At 46.0% G+C, this 20079-nt stretch overlaps 2 protein-coding genes across 2 annotated transcripts; one reads left to right on the top strand and one right to left on the bottom strand.

Annotated features, from left to right (window-relative positions):
* LOC8076556 (S-type anion channel SLAH2) lies at positions 7634-9965 on the top strand. The gene is made up of 2 exons (XM_002444992.2): positions 7634-7913; positions 8009-9965. The coding sequence occupies exons 1-2, from the start codon at positions 7713-7715 to the stop codon at positions 9740-9742; spliced, it is 1935 nt and encodes a 644-aa protein (XP_002445037.2). The 5' UTR covers positions 7634-7712; the 3' UTR covers positions 9743-9965.
* Positions 16661-17577, bottom strand: LOC110437397. The gene is made up of 3 exons (XM_021465866.1): positions 17206-17577; positions 16984-17056; positions 16661-16878 (listed from the first exon to the last, which is right to left on the bottom strand). The coding sequence occupies exons 1-3, from the start codon at positions 17553-17555 to the stop codon at positions 16858-16860; spliced, it is 444 nt and encodes a 147-aa protein (XP_021321541.1). The 5' UTR covers positions 17556-17577; the 3' UTR covers positions 16661-16857.

The following is a 20079-nucleotide window of genomic DNA, read 5'->3' as shown; positions in this document are numbered from 1 at the left end:
ACGGCATCAACAGCTGCGGCGGCCGGCTGTGCTTCTGAACTTGGCGTGATCCAACACAGGTGGCGTAGGTATGCTAGGGCAAAGGAGGGCGGCGGTTCTGCTCGTTGCAATGGGATCCGATGTACACGGCGGCATGGCTTGGGCGGCTCCTAGCCTGGCAGCATAGATGGATGATTAGGGCACGCTAAGGGGAATCCCGGGCTTCTTATTGGCCCAAAAAGAATAAACGATGGGGGATGTTTCTCTTTTTTTAATTTACTTTTATTTCAGTGTCATTTTAGAACTTTACTTTAAAACACAGGTTGAATCATTTTGTGTTTTGGTCAAAACCACACAGTACAAAAATAAAAAATGCGCCAGTATGAATGCACCAACAATGTTGCTAAATCCTATAATGAATTTTAGTTTAACGAAAAATATTTATTTTCCTATATTTTTATGAGCACAAAAATACATAATTAAATCAAATTCTTCTATTTTGGAATCTTGTAAAATTTAGGGTGTTACACTTACGTGGTGGACTATTGTTGTGCTCCTAACAGATTATTATAGTATGGGGACCAAGGAGAAAAAACAGAGACCACAGATGGGATGTGATTGGGATGTGATGTAGACATAACACCAGCAACATATCCTAGGGACGCGAGTGGTGAGAGAAATAATTGGTGATTCGAAATAAATTAATTAAAAAAGGTCACGATAATTAAGTAAAGATCATGACGCGGGACGTGGGAGGCGCGCAACACACAGCATGCAGTGCGGACGGATCCGTGCCCTAGAGTAAGCATTACCGATATAAATGTGCTGAAATATTTTTGAGCTGCTACCTGCTCCCACTCAAAAAAGCATAGTCATTTTTCCCCGCCTATATGCACCAAGGTACTGAGAGGAAAACCGAGGCCTTATCACCCCTCTCCTATATCTCAACAACTCTTCTACCCACCTCAGCATTATCTTTCCAATTTCTCTCCTACCTCTTCAACCTCACTGCAGGAATGATGGTATCCTGTGTCCATGTGGGCCTGAGGCCTGAGCCCAACGCAAGGCACGGTGGCTGGCAATATAGTCGCGCGGGTTGCGCGGCCTCTGCAGCCCTAGAGTACCCCTCTTACCCTTTCGTTAAGCTATTTATAAACTAGAACAGGTCAAGCTACTTGGCTAAGATCAGAGCCACGTAGTTCTCGAAGATTATTTAAATCTTACTCCCTTTGTCCTGGAATAGAGTATGTTGTGACTTCTAAAATTTGTATTTGTATTGAAATACAATACATTCTACAATAACCACTACTACACAAATAATTTTGCAAGACACTGCCCTTTTATTAACGGAGGCAGACACAAAATTCAACCGCCACCTAAAATCCTAACTGATTAATGGAGGCGGGCACCCCCTAAAAAAATCGATTTACGGAGGCAGACATTTTAAGGCAACCACCTCTAGAAATGTTCTATTTTTGGAGGCGGTCTTCATAAGGAGCCCGCCTCAGGTCATGGCCCAATAGGTCCAGGCGAGGCCCGATAATCACTTTGATATAAATAGTGGAAGCTAGGGTTTTCTTCCATTCACTCTCTATTCCCCTCTCTCTCACTCATCAGCCGAATTCCATCCGTCTCCTTCCATCCATCGAGCGGCGCGACGGACCCCCTTCCTCCCCCCACGCCCAATGTCTGGGCTCCCTGCTCCCTCTCCCCCGTGGATCCTCCCTCTCCCCTATGCCCTCTTCCTCAAGCATCTCTCCCCGACGGTGGTGGCCGCGTCTCTCCCCCTTCCTTCTCTCCCTCACATGTTGCGGAGGTCTCGATGGCTTGGAGGCTCTAATGGTGGTGGTTGGCACCCTGGCCAGCGGCATGGAGGGCCCGATATGGTGGCTGCGTGCCCTGGCCATCACGGATATGGTGCAAGGAAGAGGTATGCCCCTCGGCCTCTCTCTCCTCTCTTAGATCCAGTCAAATTCATCCCTCACATCCTCCTCCCTCGCGGATCAACAACCTCCGGCTGCGGCGGCTTGGGAGCTACGGTGGCGTCGGCGCGCGTGGTTGGGAGGCTGCGCGCTCTCCTCGACCTTCTGCGGCACGACATTTTTTCAGTGGTGCTGGCGGGTCCTAGCCCCCTCTTCCCGGCGGCGCTAGGGCGGTGCATCGAAGACGAGGGCGCGAGGCCCAGATCAACTCCAGATCCAGCTAATGGCTAGCAATGGGCACATCGGCGAGCTTAGGAATGGGCCTCATGATTTTTTTTGTTTTTTATCGATTAACCGAGAAGGGCATGGCAACTGCCTCCATTAAGTCTCGATTAACCGAGGCCTTTTATTGGGGGTGGTTGCGATGCTTGCCTCCATTAATGAAAAACAACCACCTCTATTAAATTTTCTGTACTAGTGAACTGTGTTTTGATTTGGTAAGGTTTGTTAAAAAGTAAGGCATGATTTGAGGAGAAACTCTATAATTGAAATGAAATAATCTCTAGGTAGATGTGTCATTTGAGTGTTCCCTTAAGTTGTCTTAAAATTCATATAACATACTGTATTACAGGACATGGATTAGGTGGTGATACTATATTAAGATTTAGTCCTTATGGAGGGTAGACTAGAGCACTCAAAAAGACTCAGTGCTGTAGCCTCCTTCTGTCCATATTGCTAAAAAGTATCATTTTAACCATCAACTCCATAAGTCATTAATCAAATTAAATATTATAAGATTGATGATTGCAAGCTAAGGCAAACTACTCATATGCATAAACTCAAAGTAAACAAGGAATATTGGCTATCAAATGTACTAGGTGGAGTCCATAATGTTTCATTATATTAGTGACATGCATGTGAAAAGATGATTATAAGGTTATTAGGAAATAAGTGATACTCATGTTACACTTGCCTTCCAAAAGCTTGCTCAAATAGTCCAATTTTCCTTCTAGGTCTTCCTTGTATAGCTTCTCTTCTATCGACCATAGTAACAACTAGCACAAGCTTCACATACAAACGTAAATACAGTACACCGAGCAATTATGAAAACAAGCTACAAAGGTTTTTAAAACGTATGGCTTGTTCTATGATTGTGTGAGCACAAAAACTAACTAAAACAGTAGCCACGATTAAATGCCTAGCAAGCTTAAATGAGATAGAGATGCAAACTCGGTTCCAATCCAATAGCCTAGCAAGCTAAATTAGAAATGTAAACACACAATCTACCTAGGCACACAAATTAATTGTAGAAGCTTCAATGAGAAAGAGATGCAAACTCCCGTTGATGTGACTATTTTTTTACTAAGTTATCAAGAAGCTCACACTTTTCCCTAGTCCTCGTTGGAGCCCCTTACAAGAATGCCCTTACTAGAGCCAAGTTCCACGTTGGGTAAATTGGCAGATAGCCCCCGGGCCTTCCTCATGCACAAGTGAGTCTCGAATCTAGCCTCTCCCGAATCACTCCCCAGTCTTCACTATCGAGCTTCCGACAAAAATGCTAGGGCATCTTTTCTTCCAATACACCAATTCCAGCCACACCACAAACAAAGTTAGTATGGTCTCACAATACTTCAAGCCCCTCTAATTACAACAATGGTGTTCACAAGCCTAGAGTGAAGGTATGCATACCTCACTAACCCAAGGCCTAAACCTAGAGCACGCTGGTGAGGCGATGACACATGTATGGAGAGGCGACGGCGCATCGCGCACAGTGGTGAGGTGCTGCCACCCCATCGGCGGATCAAGATCTTGCGCCACCCGCCTCTATCTTAGTTGGTGCCAACCATGATTGTGCTGGCAGATCTATTTGGCGCGGGTCATGCAGTGGAAACAACACATACCGCCCAACACAAAAATCAGTGGTTTCTTGTCACTTGGAGTATGAGCCCACATTGTTTTTCATATGAGAAATGGTTTCTCTTGTTTCCTCTCTTTCCTCGTTAAATTAATTGGCACATCAGACTTTTTACCTACATGTTGCTATGGCAACTATAGTTTCATGTTGAGGCTACTGTTACTAATACTCTCTCCATACTAGTATTAGATGTCATTCTGAGAGACGCTCCCATTTTCGCAAAGGATATGATGTCGCCGAGGCCACTGCATGCGGTCCATGGACGCGTTTGTCCCTAGTGCACGGAAGCATGCAAGCAAATAGCAAAAAAAGTGTTGTTGTTGTTAATTCTATGGCAACTATAGTTTCATGTTGGGGCTGCCATTACTAGTACTCCCTCCATACTCGTATTAGATGTCGTTTAGGGGGAGGCTCCCGTTTTCTCAAAGGATGTCACTGAGGCCACTGCATGCGGTCCATGGAAGTGTTTGTCCCTGGTGCACGCTCGTAATTAGTCGCAGTGCTTCGGTTCAATCTTCCACAGTAATCGCACGAGCGCCCACACGCAAGCATGCAAGAAAACCGCGGCCACTCACAAAAGCAAGCAAACAGCAAAAAAGATGTGGCCGCCAGGAATCAAACCAGCCTACGTCATCACTCCTCAGAGCATTAGCCTCGCTGCACAAGCCATCTAAACCATGATTGTTTCTCATATAGAATACACCCACAACTATATTTAATAGGAGTAGATAGAGAAAATATCTCCTAATTAATCACTCATTGATAAGCACAATCATATCCTAAATGGCATCGTATACGAGTACGGAGAGAGTACTCTTCTGTGTTACTTGCACTAACTACCAAGTACTCTGTGTGGCAGATAGCTACATGATTTATGTGTATTTATACACCATTCATGTAGTCAGCTTTTGGCTGGTAAATCATGCACTGCACTGAGTGAAGAACAATTAGTTAATTAATTAATTAATTAGTACACCTTGCTGCTTCGAGGGTATAAAACGGCCGGTGGGAAGGCTCTATAGGAGAGAGATGTTTTTGTTTGGGGTTCAAAGTCCTCGGGAATCTTTACAGTCAAGTCAATGTATGCTGCTTTAATTAACAATGGGGAACGTGTCTCACAAGATATTTGGCAAACAAAGCTACCAATGAAAATTAAAATTTTCATGTGGTACTTAAAACGGGGTGTTACTCTAACAAAGGATAACTTAGCTAGGAGAAATTGGCATGGAGACAAATCTTGTGGTTTCTGCCATCTTTCAGAGTCAATTCAACACCTTTTTTTCGATTGTTATTATGCCAAGTTTTTGTGGCGTTCCATACATTTACTTTTTGGGATTCCACCTCCACTGAGCATCAATGATTTGTTTGAAAATTGGTCAAAGTTGGGTAGTAAAAAAGTCAATTCATTGTTATTAACAGCAGCATCAGCCTTACTGTGGACAATATGGCTAACAAGAAATGAAATAGTTTTTGATAAATGCAAACCTAAGTCTCTTTTGCAGGTGATCTTCCGAGGAACTCATTGGCTACGACAATGGGCAATATTGCAGCGGCATGAAGATATATCTTAAAGATCTACTGATTTCGGCAGCAACTCGCCTGGAGACGTCGGCTTTAGCTTTCTTTAGTTCCGATGGTTGGCTTATGAAAAGACATGTTGGTTTTGCTTAGTCAAGGACTGTTTTCCTTTTCCAGTAGTCGTGCTTGCAGCTATAGATTGTACAACATATTTTTTTTCTTTGAACGTCCTGTAATTTTTGGTCTGATTCTATCTTTGGATAGATGAAGCCGGATATTTATCCTTTATCTAAAAAAACATAGAGAGAAGAGACGACAAATTGGTAAGAGAAGTGTATAACAAATATCACTATGTAATACGACATGTAATTAGAAGTATATTGTTATTAGGAAAGGGAGGCTTTAGGAAGCTATAGCTTGTTCGCATTGCCACTGTAGAAAATTGCAGGAGCTATTCTTATAGACACCAAACCTGATTTGGATGTTATTTTAGGAGGATTCAACCTTCTGTTTCCCCAACTCTCCCATGTGAGAATTTTCTAGTTACCGCCATTGAGAGAACTTAATGAGTGACATGACAATGAGTTTGTAGACATGGATTGTGGAACCCCGGTGGTAGACTTTTCTTCATATAATTTCACTATAATTGATTGGATTTGATGATATGCTAGCTTTGCGTTGGTGATTGTAATAATGGATCAAACTTCACCCAGTTCCATTTGTTGATTGTGAGTAAGATTGTGGCAGCAAAATGACAGAGATCGTTTTTGTGACTAGTGAACATGCAACCCCAAAGAAATATTCCCGGCAACAAGTTCACATGTTCTTTTTTCATTAAGTTATGAATCTAGCTAGGACAAATTTGCAAAGTCAAATGAATTGTCTAATAATTTTAATTAAGTTATTTGATTTTTGTATGAATATTGTACATGTAGCGTGTATAAACATAACTTTGGCTTGCTCAATTAAGCACAAAGAGAGAAGTCACACATATTATTGGAAACTGGCTCGATACACTCAAGCACACATCGTGGCCTAGTGACATACTCTAGAGCATGCATGCATATTGCATTATTGCTGACTACATTGACCCCTGAAAATTATTCTCTCCCTGTAGATCCCTGAGCAACGTGTGTAAAAGTTCAGGAATTAATAGTATATGTCACATGTCAGTTCCAGGTACTCTTGGGCGTTTTGTTTATTCAACAAGCACGCTTCTCATTGCCATCGTTTGAATATGAGATTATTATGTGGCAAGAAGATCATCCAGCTTGCTGATTTTATATGGCCGTCTATCAAGCTTTACAGCTTTAGTTAACAAACTAAACTACTTGATTTTGGACGTATATTAACATTTGCTTCTTGCTTTATTCCATTCCGTTTTCCTTCCATGGATGCTTGTAATATGGCTTGTTGTTCCAAAAGTTATTGGGGTTTCTGTGCACTACAACTGCTCTCTGTGAGAATATGTGCATTGCATAGGAAAATACAAGGAGATAGATGAGCAGAGGAACAGATGGAAAATAATTTAAAACAAAGGATACGGTGGTGTACCAGCTGTCCATGCCTTTCGCATGCATCGTGCAAATTACTTACCCCTTAATCATATTCTTTTATTATATCAGCTAAAATTACAAGACACACGTTCATGGTGATAATGCAATTAATAAATATGCAAAACCATTAACTCCTAAAGTTCATGCAGACAAACTTGATGACTCCATGACTATATGTTAGCGCAACAAAAAATGTCACATTACGTGCCTAATCAAACATTTTTTTTGTGGAGGGACTTCATGATCATGATCAGATTCATATGTGATAGTGCTGCTTTGCTCATAGCCAGATTTTAGGCCACCAAATAGCACTAACTAATAAGAAGTGTTTATTTCACAATGCCAAACATGCCGCGCATGGTACTGTGTGCCGTACGGTAATAAAGTTGGAATCAACTAAAGTTTCAAAATGGTATTGTCCCCTAGAGAGCTTCAGTGATCTATGCTTCCGTTGGTCCTAAATCGTAGTTCGTTTTGACTTCGCTAGGTACATAGCTTTTGCACTAATTATCTGAAAACACACTTGCAATAAATTAGCGAACAATGTTTTTAGCCCATGATTTTTCAGACAAGCGAACATGCATGTTTAGATTTTATTGATTGACTGACTGACAAGTGACAACATAATGTTCAATCCATATATTGCATCTTGCTTGGGTGGTTTCAGATATATCAGCGTGTTATACTCTGACATATATACTTCTTTTTTTTTTTAATTTTGTGAAAGCTGAAAGGTGATCATATACACGCTTACACATACGAGACGATCGATGGTAGCAAGGGCCATACTTCCAGCCGATTTGGCACCTATATAAATCAGACATGCAGGAAACCATAGCAGAGGCAACCAAAGCCCAAGGCAGCAAGCAACAACACATAGGTACAGAGGGCACTGAGGCCAGTTTGCTCACACTGCTGCAAGACCAGAGAGCAATGGAGGCGAGCGGCAGCAAGTCCGGCCCCATGCCGCCGAGGAACGCTGATGCCGCCGTCGCCCACCCCAAACCGCCAGTCCATCCCCCGGTGAGCCCCTCTAGTCCACCGACGTTCGCTCACCGACGAGGCGGCGGCGCACTCGGACGTGATGGATTTTATGCATGCATGCGTTTACGATGCAGGTCCCGCCGCCGCGGCGGCGCAGCGAGGTGGTCCTCCCGCCGCTGGAGACGCCGCAGCTCCAGCAACCTCCAGCAGGGTTCCGCGCAGTGCAGCAGCACGTTTCCAGCATCAGCCTGCCGGCGTCGCCAGGTAGTAGCTTGGGCGTCCTGACGCCCACCGCCGCCGCGACGACCGACTCCGCCGACCTCCGGAGGCAGGCCATGGCGAACGCGGCGCGCGGCGGGCCAGGGCTGCACCGCCTCGCCGCGCAGGACACTGGCAGCAACAGCGTCCGCTTCACGTTCGCGCAGCCGGACATGGACAGGGAGGCCATGATGTTCCGGTCACAGCCCATCCCTCGCCCGCCGCCCGCAACCACGGCCGCCGGCCGCGGCAGCAGGCACTGGCACTGGCACGCGGATAGGCGCTACGACTCGTTCAAGACGTGGTCCGGGAAGCTTGAGCGGCAGATCACCCACCTTGCCGGCGGGCCAAACAACGACCTCGACGACGACGACGTCGGCGACGACGACATCGGCATCAGCCACCGCACCCACGCCACATCCGTCCCCGAGGTGGATCGTTTCTACGCCGCCCTGGAAGGCCCCGAGCTCGACCAGCTGAAGCCGTCGGAGGACCTGGTGCTGCCGTCGGACACGACGTGGCCGTTCCTGCTCCGGTTCCCGATCTCGGCGTTCGGTATCCCCATGGGCGTCAGCAGCCAGGCGATCCTGTGGAAAGCGATCACGCTGTCGGTGCCGACGACGTTCCTGCACGTGACCTCCAAGGTGAACCTCGTGCTCTGGTGCGTCTCGGCGGCGCTCATGGCCGCCGCCTCCGCCACCTACGCCTGCAAGGTGGCGCTCTACTTCGAGGCGGTCCGGCGCGAGTACTACCACCCCATCAGGGTCAACTTCTTCTTCGCGCCATGGATCATCTGCCTCTACCTCGCCATCGGCGTGCCGCACTCCGTCACGTGGGCGGCGAGGCTGCCGCACTGGCTCTGGTACGTGCTCATGGCGCCGCTGCTGTGCCTGGGCCTCAAGATCTACGGCCAGTGGATGTCCGGCGGGCAGCGGCGGCTGTCCAAGGTGGCCAACCCGTCCAACCACCTGTCGCTGCTGGGCAACTTCGTCGGCGCGCAGCTCGGCGCCACCATGGGCCTCAGGGAAGGTCCCCTCTTCTTCTTCGGCGTCGGCGTCGCGCACTACGTCGTGCTGTTCGTGACGCTGTACCAGCGGCTGCCGACCAACGAGACGCTGCCCAAGGAGCTCCACCCGGTGTTCTTCCTCTTCGTGGCGGCGCCCAGCGTGTCGTCGGTGGCGTGGTCCAAGATCACCGGCGAGTTCGGCGTCTTCTCCAAGCTCGCCTTCTTCGTGGGGATGTTCCTGTACGCGTCGCTGGGCGTGCGGATCAACTTCTTCCGCGGGTTCAGGTTCTCGCTCGCGTGGTGGGCGTACACGTCGCCGATGGCCGGCGCGGCGGCGGCGGCGATCCGATACTCGGCGGAGGTGGACAACGGCTTCACCAGGGCGCTGTGCGTCGCGCTGTCCGCGGTGGCCACGCTCACCGTGGCGGCGCTCCTCGCCACCACCGTCGTGCACGCATTCGTGCTCCGGAACCTGTTCCCCAACGACATCTGCATCGCTATTACCGAGCGCAAGGTGAAGCCGATCATGGAGCTGCACGAGAGTAGTCACGGACAAGAAGATTTAGAGGCCACCGATGCAACCGGGGCCACAGCAGCAGCTTAATTGAGCTAAAAAATGCTGAAGCACAACAACGATATTTGCCTGTGCCTGTGCCTGTGCGCGTATGTATATTTGCTGTGGTTTTCTAGTGTTTGTGACCAAGTCACGAAATAAGTGAGTAATTGTTGTTTTGCAAAAAGGTAAGTAATTATCTTTCTGGTATAATTAGAGGCTTCTTTTGAGCATTGAAGTTAATCCATACACGCGTGTACGCGCGCTCTACAAATTCATAATTTTAGTTTTTGTATTTTGATGTCGTTAAAATGGAAAAAAATAATATAATTTTTCAGAAATATATTAATCGTGCAACAGGGCTTGTATTATTTGTTTTTGACCATTTTAACAACTTTAAATGATAAAAATCAAAACAATGAATTTATAGATCACAGCTTGTTCGCTTAAGCTTATCTGCCGAATCAGTAATTCAATTGTCTTTTTTCTCACAACAAATCAACGAACAAATAAAACTTTCAGCTATGACTTATCAGCGAAATGAACAGACTAACGAAAGATGTGATTTTTCAAAGACGACAAGCTCTCGTACATGATTAATATACTGCTAAAATTTTATATTATTCTTTTGACCATCTTAAAAAACTTAAACGGAAAACCATAAAACTAAAAAAATATAGATCTCGTCAAGGACTAAAATTTTCATGTAAAAACCATTTTCATCTAAGGTCGTAGAAAAATATTTGATTTTATAAAAACTGAGCTTTACCACTGACATGTAGGTCGAATTTGTCAGGTCCATGTAAGCGATAAGTCAACATGCCACGTTAGCTAATGGTTCGGTAAGCGTCCATTTGGAGCTCGATGAGACTCGGACTAAGAGCATCTCCAACAGTTTTGTATATTGTTTTTGCTTTTTTGATTTTTGCCAAAATTCGCAAAGCACTTCTTCAACAGTTTTGCATATTGATTTTATATTTTTAGAAACTTGGCAAATTCCAGGGGAGGCTTGGCATTTATACAAGTCCGTTCGCGACTTGACAAACACCGATCTGCCGCGACTCCTACGTGCGATCGGAAAACACCGATCACGGTAGCAGCAAGATAGATGTGGCTCAGCGGCCACCGGCCAGCGGCGATCGTGGACTACTTGCCGATCTCTAGGGAAACTTGCACTGCTTGCTGATCTCCAGACACTTCTTCCAGCGACCGAGCGTGGACTTGCCGATCTCCATGGAGCAGCTACCGAGCCACGGGATGAACCAACTGGCGACGGACCTCCACAACGCGAGTGGTGGCGGACTTCCTGAACACGTGAAGAAAGTCCGCGAACAGACCGAGACCGCACGCGTGCTGAACAGTTGGGTCTACATTTTGGTAAATGGCAAGTCAAATTTGCAAAACTCTTGAAGATGTCTTATTTTTCTCTTTCCCATTTGCTTTTCAGAGTTGCCAAACTCCAACAAATGACAAAAAAAATGTCAAACTGTTGAAGATGCTCTAACTTCAGGGACAAAAAAATGCCATTGTAAAAAACATTGGCACCTTTATGATACCTGCAGACAACGTTAGGGACTCACTGTGCATTTTACTCTACTCTTGGGCCTTGTTTAGTTCACACTGAAAATCAAAAAGTTTTCAAGATTTCTCGTCACATCGAATCTTGTGGCACATGCATGAAACATTAAATATAGACGAAAACAAAAACTAATTACACAGTTTAGCTGTAAATCACGAGACGAATCTTTTGATACTAGTTAATCCATGATTGGATAATATTTTTCACAAACAAACAAAAGTGCTACAGTACCGAAAACTTTTCACTTTTCGGAACTAAACAAGGCCTTGTTTTAATTCTCTTCGTAAGCATGTTCTAGAGAAGGAAATTAAGAGAGACAGATATGCGGAAAAACACATCACCACAGTACCACTACAGTCCAAACAAGATCCTACCTTTGTGTGTGTGTGTGTGAAGATCCTACTAAATGTTTAAAAACACTGCCACTTCTACTGGGCACTTGCTGATAACAGAAACAAGACATGAAACTTGAAACTTGAAAATCCAAAAGGCGCCTAATCTTCCCAAACAATGATCAGAGGCTCGATCTCCAATAAATCACTTTATTTGGCACTGGGCATGCCATCCCCACCTTGATTCCCTCCATCCTAGAGCTGGAGAAAGAATGAACCAGCAGGCCAAGTTACCAACTGATCAATAAGTGTGTTCTGAATCAATCAGTAATAGCAGCAAGAACTTAACAACAGGCCGACCAGAATCTTTGTTACCTCAGACCTAGACGCCTTCTCATAGTCACGCTGCTTCTCCAGAGTGGTCAGAAGGTATTGCACGGCCAAACCGAGGCTGCAAAACAAATCATAAAAAAGAGAACTGATGAACCAACAATGGAGGTTCAGGCTCGCTAGCTAGCTAGCTCGACGAGTCGTTGCAACAAGCTCTCTAGCTCGAGCTCATATGGGTCTATATGTCTTGTGAGGATGGGACAGGAAGGGAGGAGAGGAGACATCAATCATCATACGGCTCGTCGTCGTCAGAGTCGAGCTGGAACTGGTCGTTACTGCCGCGGTCGTCGTCTGCGTAGTGCACTGTGATCCTGATCTTCTTCCCCGGCGTATCGGTCACCGCCGCGTACCGGCCTCATGGTGATGGTCACCTTCTTCCCCCCTGGTAGATCGGCAGCCATGGCGGTAGCCGCCACGAGGCTGGCGACGAGGAGGACGGACAGATGGTAGAGCCGAACCATGTCTCTTGGAAAACTACGGAGTAAGGAGTGTGTTATCTTGCACAAAGCCAAGTGTGCTACCGGCCTGTGCTTCAATTCAACTGCAACAACTGGTCTGAACCGGATGTGTAGAGCTGGCAGCACACAACAGAGCTGTTTGCTACCTGTATGGTTTGTACAGCTTTGTCATGCACTGTATATGGCTTCCAACTGCAAGGACAGGCAAGTAGATAGTGACTGCAAGTGTGGGTTATGATAATGTAGCAGCAGCAGCCGCCCAGCAGGGTGTGGTGTTGCTTTGACTGCCTCATGATTCATGGAGAGGTACAGACGTACAGTACAGTGAGACTTGTGATGTTTTCTGAACTGCTTGACTGTTACAAAAGGGGACTAATTGTTGATTCAACATTTTGGCATGCTCTTTTTCCTGACACATGTCAGCTAAAATATATACGGAAATAAGTAGTGATAAGGATATGGTAGTGCTGCGCTCAACATTCATCCAAACTATGTGTCCACTGTGTGTTCCTGTTCCTTCCTGCATGTATGTACTTTTAGTAAATTTGTATAGCTGGTTCAGGTAGTGTGCGCAATTCAACCGCCAAGTACCAGCTGTGTCAGTGACTCAGTGTAACGGTGATCTATAGTTCCCAAAACATTTGCCAACACAAGGTTGATATGTGTCCTTAACTGTCGAGTCCCTGTCTTTCTTATGGGTGATATATTGTCTGGAGATGATCGGAATTGATTGAGTTTGAAAACTAACAATTAAGTGTGTGTGCGCAAACATGTCTCTTGGATGTGTTGGTGTGCAGGCGTGAAACACACAAAGACAATCGACTGTCATGGAGAGACATGCCATTTTGATGGACCAGATACGATGAAGGATGGACGTGAGGCTTAGATCGAGGGACCAAGGTGGCTAGAAGATTGACCGTGGCATCTCCACACCTGATCTCATTGCTACACATTGAACGACAGTACTTTTAAACTACTACTACCTGGCCTGGGTATAGCAAGCCAGGTGGGGTATGTTTGGTTCCCAGTGTATAGCTTGGTTCCCAGTGTATAGCTAGCCTAGTTGAGCTGTAATCTTGTTTGGTTGAGTGTGAACTTCTGGTTGTACCAAGTGTAATCTTGTTTGGTTGGGTGTATGAACTCCTCATCTTCCAGGCCTCGTCTCCGTTGTCATTCGTCGTTCCTCTCGCCGGCAAGGGTCCCCAACTGACGAGGAGCTGTACTAGCGAGCGTCCATGGTGCCAATGGTCCGCCGCACGTCAGACAGCCGCGTGCCCAAGGTGGCTTTCTTGTTTCTGGTCAGGGGGAGCTCCCGCTCTACCTTCTCTGGGAGAAGTTCTTTGCGGGCCACGACGGGCGCTACTCCATTTACGTTCACGCCCCATTCGTCCTACAGCGGCTCGCCGCCGATGGACTCTGCGTTCTCTGGTCGCTACATCCCGAGCCAGGTAACCAAGATCCAGAGCACTCGATCTGAATCTGGGCGCGGTGGCGGAAGGGCACGCAGTGGTTCGAGATGGACCGCTCGCTGGCGCTGGAGTCCGTCACCGACGACTCCTGCTTCCCGGCGTTCCGCGACTCCTGTGTGGGGCAGAGGGAGTGCCTCATCGACGAGCACTACCTGCCGCCGCTCCCGCCACCGCTCGATAACCTGTCCCACTCCGCACAGCACCAGCAGCTAGGCCTCTGCCCCCGCCCCGCGCTCAAACCCGTCTGGCTCTCCTCCCACTGCTACACGCTCCCCAAGTTCGAGGCCAATGCCGGCGGCGAGGGATGCACGTGCCGCTCTCGAACGAGCCACCGCAGGAAACCGAGGAGGGAGGACGTTGGCCAACTCTGGCCACCTTGGGCCACGCGGATGGCTGGCCAGAGCCAGGCTAAGTTGGGAAGCCCAATTTGGCCTTTCAAGGCTGGCCAGGACAACGAGGTACGGCTGGCCCATTCTGGCCATGCCCCAAGCATAAACCAAGGAACCAAACATCTATTTCCTGGCCCAACTGAGCATTGGCTACATCTGGCCCGCAACCAAACACACTCGTAGTACTGAACTTGGAGATAAGTAGATAGCATAGGTGAACAACGTTTGTCTTTGATTCAGGGTATGAAGCAGAGTTGGGTGGATGGTACGACTGAGTATAGGCCATCCAAACTCACAAGAGATGAAGAGAGCATGGAAGGCTTGGGCATGAAAAAGTTTGACACGTCGTACTATACTCCCACCATACCCATATTAATAGACGTTTAAGACAGGATTGTGGTAACCAAGGAGTAACTAATTAGGTGGTAGTTTTCCTGCTTTACCCCTATTAAATACGTTTGCGCGTGAGATCTTAGCAGATAGTTTCCGTAGCTCAATTGGTTAGCTTCCTGGGGTGCCAGGCTATTGGTCGCATCCTGGTTGGGCATGGTTTTTTTGCATGGTGCTGGACGTTCACACGCAGGGGCATTCGCGTCCAAAACGGCATCCATGCTCTGTGGACGTCAATCTTTGCAAAATTGCGGATGCTGGCCAGGACGTCTATTAAATCAGGTTTGGAGGGAGTACAATGTTACTATTTGGCCATCCAAACTCCTCTCAGTCACTCTACAAGATCCTTAACTTTGGAATTAAATCTGTACATGTATCAGCTGTTTGGAGTCTCAAGGTTCCTCCCCGAGTACATTTCTTTTTATGACTAGTGATTGATAATAGAGCATTAACAAGAGATAATCGAGCTAAAAGGAGGAAAGTTGAAGATGAAAATTGCCGATCTTTTGCTTAGAAAAAGAAACAATTCATCATGTTTTCTTTGAATGTGTGGTAGCTAAACAATGTTGGAAAATTATATCAGATATTTTGGGTTATCAAATAGGAGAAAATATGTTGGATATTTGTAAATTCTGGTTAAGCAATAGGAGGCATTGCATTATAAATATGATTATATCAGCTGTTATTTGGTCTGTCTGGAAACTTAGAAAGGATCTCTGTTTTTAGAGAATTGGCTAGAGAAGCATGAGAAATGCTTCTTTTCTAGGTGATCCTCTGTCCAACCGACAAGAAGGATTTGCTGATGGACTTCATTGACATGATCAAATTGGTAGCCGGTGAAATCCTCTCGCTCCCCTATGTGAACCAAAGCATCACCTGAAGTTCCACACAGGAGACGAAGATGTTGTGACATGGAAGCACAATGTGACTGAAGAAGAGGCTGAAGCTAAGTGAGATACCCTGGTGGAGTTCAGAATGTCTCACTTGATCTGGAGTGAAACTATGGCGTTTGCAATATCTGAGAGGAGTTGGCTTTTAGCTTCAGATTTAGTCTGTTTTTAGTTTGTTTCTGCTCCAATTGAATTAGTCCTGGTGGAAGACTCTCTGTGGCTTAAAACTCTATGCTGTAATAATTCATGGTTTTTTTATGAGCTACCTTACTTCATCCCTCCCTATTGAGTATTCTGATTTTGCTAACGTAAAATTAATATGTGGCTCAAAAAACAAAAAACAAAAAACTCTAGTAAAGATAGCAGCTTCAAAACTGCAAACTGCAATCAACATTTGCAGCAGTAGCATGCAGGTGCTATACAACTGCAAAACTGCTGCTTCTGCATGTTTGATACGCTGAGGTGTGCACTTGTTGACCGGGGGCCATTGCACTGCAGCTTTCTACAGGTGAACGTAAGGTACTGGTACTTGGAACAGATTGTACGATTCATAACATGCAAAGCTGCCATGCAAATGATGGAAAAGATAATGGACATCTCTCCCCCTTAGCTTGCTTGCAGACTCTTGTGCACTGCAAAGCTCTTCACAGCCACAACTTGTTGGGGGTTAGAAATTAATTTAGATGGAACTTCAATAATGACCGGCCGGAGAAAAAAGTTACAACGTTTCAGCTTTGTCTACAAGATATGCACCTCAGCGACTTGATCGCAAAATGTCGTTCATGTATATATATATATGCCCTTTCTCTGCGTTTTCATTTTCGGGGCATACAATTTTTTAAGTAATGGATGGATATCTTAACTTTAAGCATTTCGGTTGCATGTAGTTTGAGTTGATGAAGGAATGAGGGGCACTCATCTATGCCAAATGTTGGATTTTTTTTTTTAAAAAATATTGTTCCACTGATGCTCATACTCTTGAGCCCATTTCACTTTGGCATCACCGTAAATTTTTTTATCCAAAACAGGAGGGGTGGGGTGAGCACTCCTACCCATAAAAAAATCACTGTAATTGCAGAAATATACTATTATTTCTAGAAAGTCATTTTTATTCAACAACAGGAAAGAGATACACGTTATTAAAGAACAGAACACACAACTACTAGCTGATCATAAAGTGAACAGACAAATAACACCAGCCAAAGCACTTCTCTTATCTTCTCCATATACCATCCGGAGTTGATTGATGGCCATGGCCTCCATCCATCCCTAAAGATCCTGGAACGGATTCTGACAAGAGATTCTGAACTAATTAGTAACCATCATGAACATGAATGAACAAAACAAAACAAAGCAATACAGTGAGAAGACATTGATTGCAGTGGCAATTGTTACCTCCGTCTGACCTCCTTTCTCCAAACTCTGCTTGATCAAGCGCTTGACCCAGTCTCGCAAGGCCTGAACGTAACTGCAAACGAGAAGCTAGCAATTAATCACTCACAGCATGCATCAACCACTAAAATTCACACAAGACCATGGTGGCAACTGGCAACAAACAATATAATGATCCCACGTATATCTGCATTTTCAGTGGCACGGAGGAGAGGAGACACATACGGATTGTCATCGTCGAAATCGATGTTGTCGCCGCTGCCGCCGGCGCCATCCTCGCCGTCATCCGTGGTGGCGACGTCGCTGAAGCGGTTCAGCCAGTGCTCCTGCTCCGGTGTGGCACGAACCATCCTGAGCGGGCCGGCACCCAGCGGCTCGTGTGTCTCCGCGTAGCGGTCCAGCCACTGCGCCTCCTCCTTGTTCGCGCGCCGAAATCTCATGCCGACCTTCTTCTCCAGCGTATCCCCTGCGGCAGCAGCTGCGGCGAGAGCAGCTGCAAGCAGCAGCAGCAGCAGCAGCAGGAGGGAGATGATGGCCGGAGCGACGAGGGACATGTGGTGAAGAAGCCGAGCCATCTCAAGCTAGCGCCAACAGCCTTAATTAGAACATGGATCAGCACAGAGGTAGAGCAGAGTGTTTATATGGATCCGTGGTTCAGTGTTGATTGCTGTGCTGCTGCATGCTGCTATATATATATATATAAGTGCTATTCTACACCCTAGGTGTACAATACTATTCTACACCAAACTGTTATTCTGAAAAGAATTCAGTATTGTTCAGTATCCGTGTTTCAATATTATTCAGTATTTCGTGGTACTCGGTGTACGGCTGGATGATACTGAACGTTGCTCAGTACTGCTCAGTATTTTTTTTACTCAGCTTTGACTTGCGGTGTAGAATAATATTCTACACCCGTGTAGAATAACATATATATATATATATATATATATATATATATATATATATATATATATATATATATATATATATATATATATATATGGTTTACAAGCAAAGCAATCAAGCATGACAGTGTCACGCAGCGCGTGCCTTCTACCTGCTCAACAAGTACCGGCTGCGTGGGGGTAGTCCTCAAGAAAGTACTCTGGCCGCAGCAGCTGCATGTGTGTGGTGTTGAATAAAACGCATGTGATGTGGCTGGCCTACCTGATGGATGGTTAGCTTAGGTGTCTAATTAAGAAAACATGAATTCCTATTATGTGATCGACTCAGAGAGTGCCTATATATATATTTCCTATGTCTATATATATATCCTGCTTGCACAATGACATAAAACTAGACTCTTGTGCTTGATATGTTTACGTCCATCAGTAAGACAAGAAACAACGCGCTTCGAGGGCATAACATTTACAGCCACGATGATATTGAATACATATAGTCCTCAAACTAGTGCCATGGGAGTGGGGTGCATCTGGAGTACAAGCTTATCCTTGATACGTTCTACCTTGCCGTCTAGTTCGTGCTCAGTAACGCACTTAGCTGCGACAATCTGCAGTTGATGAAGGACCTGTGTCATGAAACAGGGCCTAACATCACAGGCCATGGTCGTTGCAAGGTGCATGGCGCTGTGTTGAGCATGTATAAGTGGCGTGGCCAGGGATCTAGGAGTGGTTTCTGTTAGACTATGGCGTGGCCAGGGGCACAGAGCTAGCTAGCAGGTTCCCTTCCTAGTTCCATAATTTTCCCCAACCATCTTGCTCATACTTGTAGATGACAGGCATGGCACTGGCGCACCGTGTGTATCTCATGGGTGCGCACAACCACGTGGACAAGGGTGGACTCGTTATGCACCTCGGTGCCAAGGCGCCGATCATCTACTCTTTTCTCTCTTGTACCTTAGTTTGCAGTAGAGATGGCAAAGGAGTGACATATCTCATTTTGCAAATATTGTCGTCTCTCACACCAAATTTGTTGCAAATTAGAGTGTCAATGGGCAAATTAGGCTATAAGTACAGACTCACTCTTGTGCTTCATATTTTGCGTGCGGCGAGGCAAAATTTGAGGATTGGACTCAATGATGTACTTCAATTGAAGCTTCTTTTGCGTCTTTGAAATGTATCATGCTTGGTTTGCAGGGCATGCACCAGGAATCTGGCCAAAGGTCCACACTGCTCCCACCACTACTGGGGACAGCTACTTTGCCGAGTGCCGGCAGCACTCGACAAAGGCCCTTTTGCACTCGGCAAAGAACACTCAGCAAAGAAAGTGTCGGCAAAGAGCTCTTTGCTGAGTACCAAATATCGGGCACTCGGCAAAGGTTTTGCCGAGTGCCAAGTCAGCACTCGGCAAAGAAAACGACAACCGTCAACTTGACGGCTTCTTTGCCGCGTGTTGACGTGGCAGGCACTAGGCAAAGAATTTTTTTCTTTTTTTTGAAAAATTCTTTAACGAGTGCTGATCCTGGCACTCGACAAAGAGGGCTTCTTTGCCGAGTGTCACGAGGCCGGCACTCAGCAAAGAATTTCTTTTTCTTTTTTTGAAAAAAATCTTTGCTGAGTGCAGCACCTGACACTCGGCAAAGAAGCCATCTTTACTGAGTGCCACGTGGCCGGCACTCGGCAAAGTGGCCAAACTGGGTGTAATTTTGCCAAACTTTGTTGTGTGCCATGGCACCTTTGTCGAGTGTGGCACTCGGCAAAGCTGGAAATTTTTTTCTTTTATTTTGTTTTTTCATTTTCATCACACAAAACTATATATATATATATATCACATATCCATATTCCATAACACACAACACAATATATATCACATTCATATCCATATTTCATCACACAAATCACAATATTTATCACATTCATATCCATCCATCACAAAACAACATAAATCCATCACATAATCCATACATGTCACACAAGTCCGTCCATCCATCCATCACAAGTTCAAGTTCAACCAACACATACGAGAATTCCATAATCCATAAGTCCAACACATAAGCCGATCACTGCTCACCTTCGCCCCCGATGCCTGAAGAGCTCCCACCTTGCCCCCACTCTTGCAACCCGCCGGTTGCACCTGGCCCCCACTACCCCCACCCTTGCAAAGAGCTGGCCGATGGAGGACCTTACCACAAGGGCGGCG

The sequence above is a fragment of the Sorghum bicolor genome, chromosome 7 (genome assembly GCF_000003195.3).
Source record: "Sorghum bicolor cultivar BTx623 chromosome 7, Sorghum_bicolor_NCBIv3, whole genome shotgun sequence".
In the NCBI taxonomy this organism is placed as follows: Eukaryota; Viridiplantae; Streptophyta; class Magnoliopsida; order Poales; family Poaceae; genus Sorghum; species Sorghum bicolor.
Note: the sequence above shows the minus strand (reverse complement) of the source record. Positions and strands in the feature narration are given on the sequence as shown.

Excerpts from the sequence above, each read along its gene's own strand:
- LOC8076556 (XM_002444992.2), top strand. The coding sequence starts at position 7,713 with ATGCAGGAAACCATAGCAGAGGCAACCAAAGCCCAAGGCAGCAAGCAA. Across the intron at positions 7,914-8,008 it reads AACCGCCAGTCCATCCCCCG|GTCCCGCCGCCGCGGCGGCG; the intron begins GTGAGCCCCTCT and ends TTTACGATGCAG.
- LOC110437397 (XM_021465866.1), bottom strand. The coding sequence starts at position 17,555 with ATGGCTCGGCTTCTTCACCACATGTCCCTCGTCGCTCCGGCCATCATC. Across the intron at positions 17,057-17,205 it reads GATTTCGACGATGACAATCC|TTACGTTCAGGCCTTGCGAG; the intron begins GTATGTGTCTCC and ends TCTCGTTTGCAG. Across the intron at positions 16,879-16,983 it reads AGAAAGGAGGTCAGACGGAG|AATCCGTTCCAGGATCTTTA; the intron begins GTAACAATTGCC and ends ATCTCTTGTCAG.